Genomic DNA, 2,766 nt, shown 5'->3' with positions numbered 1-2,766 from the left:
ACACACACACACACACACACACACACACACACACACACAAAGTAGTAATGGTCAACAAACTCACATTGACCTGGGTTTCCTGTATTTTCACTTGCTAACTCTAGCAGCCTAACTTTCCCAACTACTGCCTATATCATTTCCTTTCAGTGGAGTATATGCCCTTAGAGCACACTCCAAAGCAGGCCATGGAAGACTCTTCAGTTCTGTATTGGAATAGTCTCTAGTCAGAGGCACCATCCTGCATTGCTCAGGGGCCTAGAGGTCAGAAAGGCACTAGAAGCCTTGAGCTGGACCTCCCACAGCTCTTCCCTGGCTCTTATGTGAGGAATGTTGGGTTGGGATCAGTCTGGGTCGCTACTCCAGAACCAGCTAGATGGGTATCCACAGGGTGACCTATAGGTGCTGATTCTGTCTCTGCTTCTGAACCAGGACAAGCACCACCATCCACCATGGTGAAGCTGGGCTGCAGCTTCTCAGGGAAGCCAGGAAAAGACCCTGGAAACCAGGATGGGGCTGCTATGGACAGTGTCCCTCTGATGAGCCCCCTGGATGTCAGCCAGCTCCAGCCGCCATTCCCGGACCAGGTGAGTGGCCTTGGCCAATGTGGGAGATCTTCTCAGACTTGTCTGGAAACAAAGAGGTATGGGTGAGGTTTATGTAGATCTTGCCTCCCCCAAAGTATACTGAGGAAACGCCAATATGGGCAGAAACCCAAACTGACCACAGGCAAGTGTAACTTCCTGGTCACCTCTCTCACATCCAGAGCCCCTTCTTCATCTGAAATGGTGAATTGGCCACTGATCTCCTGAGAATTTGAGCACTCAGCCCAAGATAAGGTCTAGCAGGTGCCAGCAAGCTATATTATCACTCTTCCCCCTCTGGGCAGGGCGCTAGGTTAGGGCTCAAAATAGGGGCTCTTGGGCAGGTGACTGAGGAAGATGAGGCCTTCAGGAGAAATCAGTAAGAAGCAAAGAGCCTAGCTCAAGGCTAGTCTAGCCTGATCCTTCTGAAGACTTCCTGGGGGAGTAGGTCAAGGTATGGAGAAAAAGGGGGAAGTTCATGTAGGAAAGCCAACACCTTGAATGGAAGGCAACTGGCAGAATGAGGGACTCCACCTATGGCCAAGCTAGACCTTGGACAGCCCTGGTCCCCATAAGATCCTTAGCATCCACCTTCCCTTGGCTTCTTCTTAGAGCTTCTGAAGTTCTGTTAACCACCAGACAGTCCTGGCAGATACCACTGCCACAGAGTGAACCCCAGCTCCCAACTCTGTCAGTTCAGGGCCCTCTTGGGTCCCTTACAGCAACGCCTTACACCATCCCTTTCCTCAGGTGTTAATCAAGACACAGACAGAATACCAGCTCACCTCCCCAGATCAGTCAAAGAAGTTTGCAGACCTGGAGGGTCAGAGGCTGGCTTGCAGCCACCCAGAGGAAGGGCGCAGGGTAAGCTCCTCATGCCTCACTGAGGAGGCGCGGGGAAGAGGGTCAGGGCAGGGGAAAGGGTGGACAAAGAGTTCAGGCAAGGCTTGCCTAGACTTTGTGCCTGATTGGGTCCCACTTAGGTTTCCTCAGGAAGGGTTCATCCCATCCAGACAGAGGTCACCTTTTAACACTGGCTGACCCACCCCCACCGCCCCACAACTGCCCATCATCACCCAGCCTTCTTCTGAGGCAACCTGTGGAGTGGTGAGCTCCTAAGAGATCCTTCCCCTGGAAAGCACCTGTTTCCCACCTGGTCATTGTTTAGCTCCTTGTGGGCTTTCTGTGTAAGACAGATATGAACTTTTCTGAAATTTATCTGACAAATATCCTTTCTCGTCTTCCTTTAACCACTTTAGTGATGGCTTTAATAACCCTTTTTCATTAGCTGTTTCTAAATCTTTTCAGAAGTAACATCTGCCCCTTTTCCATATTTTTTTTCAGTGGAAGTGCCCACTTAAAGGTGATAGGCTTTGCTGCTCTTTCCACAGATCTGCCCAGAGTGGTACTAATACACCGGCCACACTGGGAGCCTCCCAACGCCATGCTCCTTGCAGCCAGTAGCCTGTGCCATGCTGGTCACCAGCTTCTGTGGGTGTCAAAGAGCAAGGGAGCTGTCCGACCAGTTCCCACAGCACCCCTGGTTCAATTGAACGCAATTTAGCTGGCCAAATGCAGTTTACCTGGTCATGGATGTGTTTAGAATCCCAGCAAAGCTGGGCCCCTGAGGAGTGGTTCCCAGACCTTTGGAATGACCCCAGGGAAGGAGACAAGATGTGGGGATGGTGGTCTTGTGCACAGCCCCATAGCTCACCAGCTCTAAGTTCCATTCCTTTCCCTGTGCCAGGTGCCCACTGCTAGGATGATCGCCTTTGCCATGGCACTCCTGGGATGTGTGCTGATCATGTACAAGGCCATCTGGTATGACCAGTTCACCTGCCCAGATGGCTTCCTGCTTCGGGTAAGCCTGAGGGATGAGGACCTGGGCAGGGGCAGTAGAGATCAATCACTGTGGTCCTACTGTGGTCTCCAGGAAGTGTCAGATTGTGGGAGGCTTTCTGAAGCATCTTCAGGGAAAGTTGTTTCCCATCTCCTCCTACCTCTGGGTTCTGAGAACATACTGAGGTCCTATCTTTTGAAAGTTTATGAGAAAAGATGTTTTAGAGCTGGTGAGATGGTTCAACAGGTAAAAGTGAGGTCCTGCCAGGTGTGGTGGCACACGCCTTTAGACCCAACACTCAGGAGGCAGAGGCAGGTGGATTTCTGTGAGTTCAAGGCCAGCCTG

At 51.5% G+C, this 2,766-nt stretch overlaps 1 protein-coding gene across 1 annotated transcript; it reads left to right on the top strand.

Annotated features, from left to right (window-relative positions):
- Positions 1–401: 401 nt before the first annotated feature.
- LOC103728565 (neuron-specific vesicular protein calcyon) lies at positions 402–2,442 on the top strand (the record flags this gene model as incomplete). Its single annotated transcript, XM_008826547.2, is given in 3 exon segments — positions 402–584; positions 1,332–1,445; positions 2,329–2,442. Coding segments are annotated over 3 exon segments (363 nt in total), but the record flags the coding sequence as incomplete, so codon positions are not given.
- Between the last annotated feature and the right edge of the window lie 324 nt (positions 2,443–2,766).

This window comes from Nannospalax galili, unplaced genomic scaffold, assembly GCF_000622305.1.
Source record: "Nannospalax galili isolate Female #2095 unplaced genomic scaffold, S.galili_v1.0 C49731156, whole genome shotgun sequence".
NCBI lineage: Eukaryota > Metazoa > Chordata > Mammalia > Rodentia > Spalacidae > Nannospalax > Nannospalax galili.
This window is presented reverse-complemented; position numbering and strand designations above follow the sequence as displayed.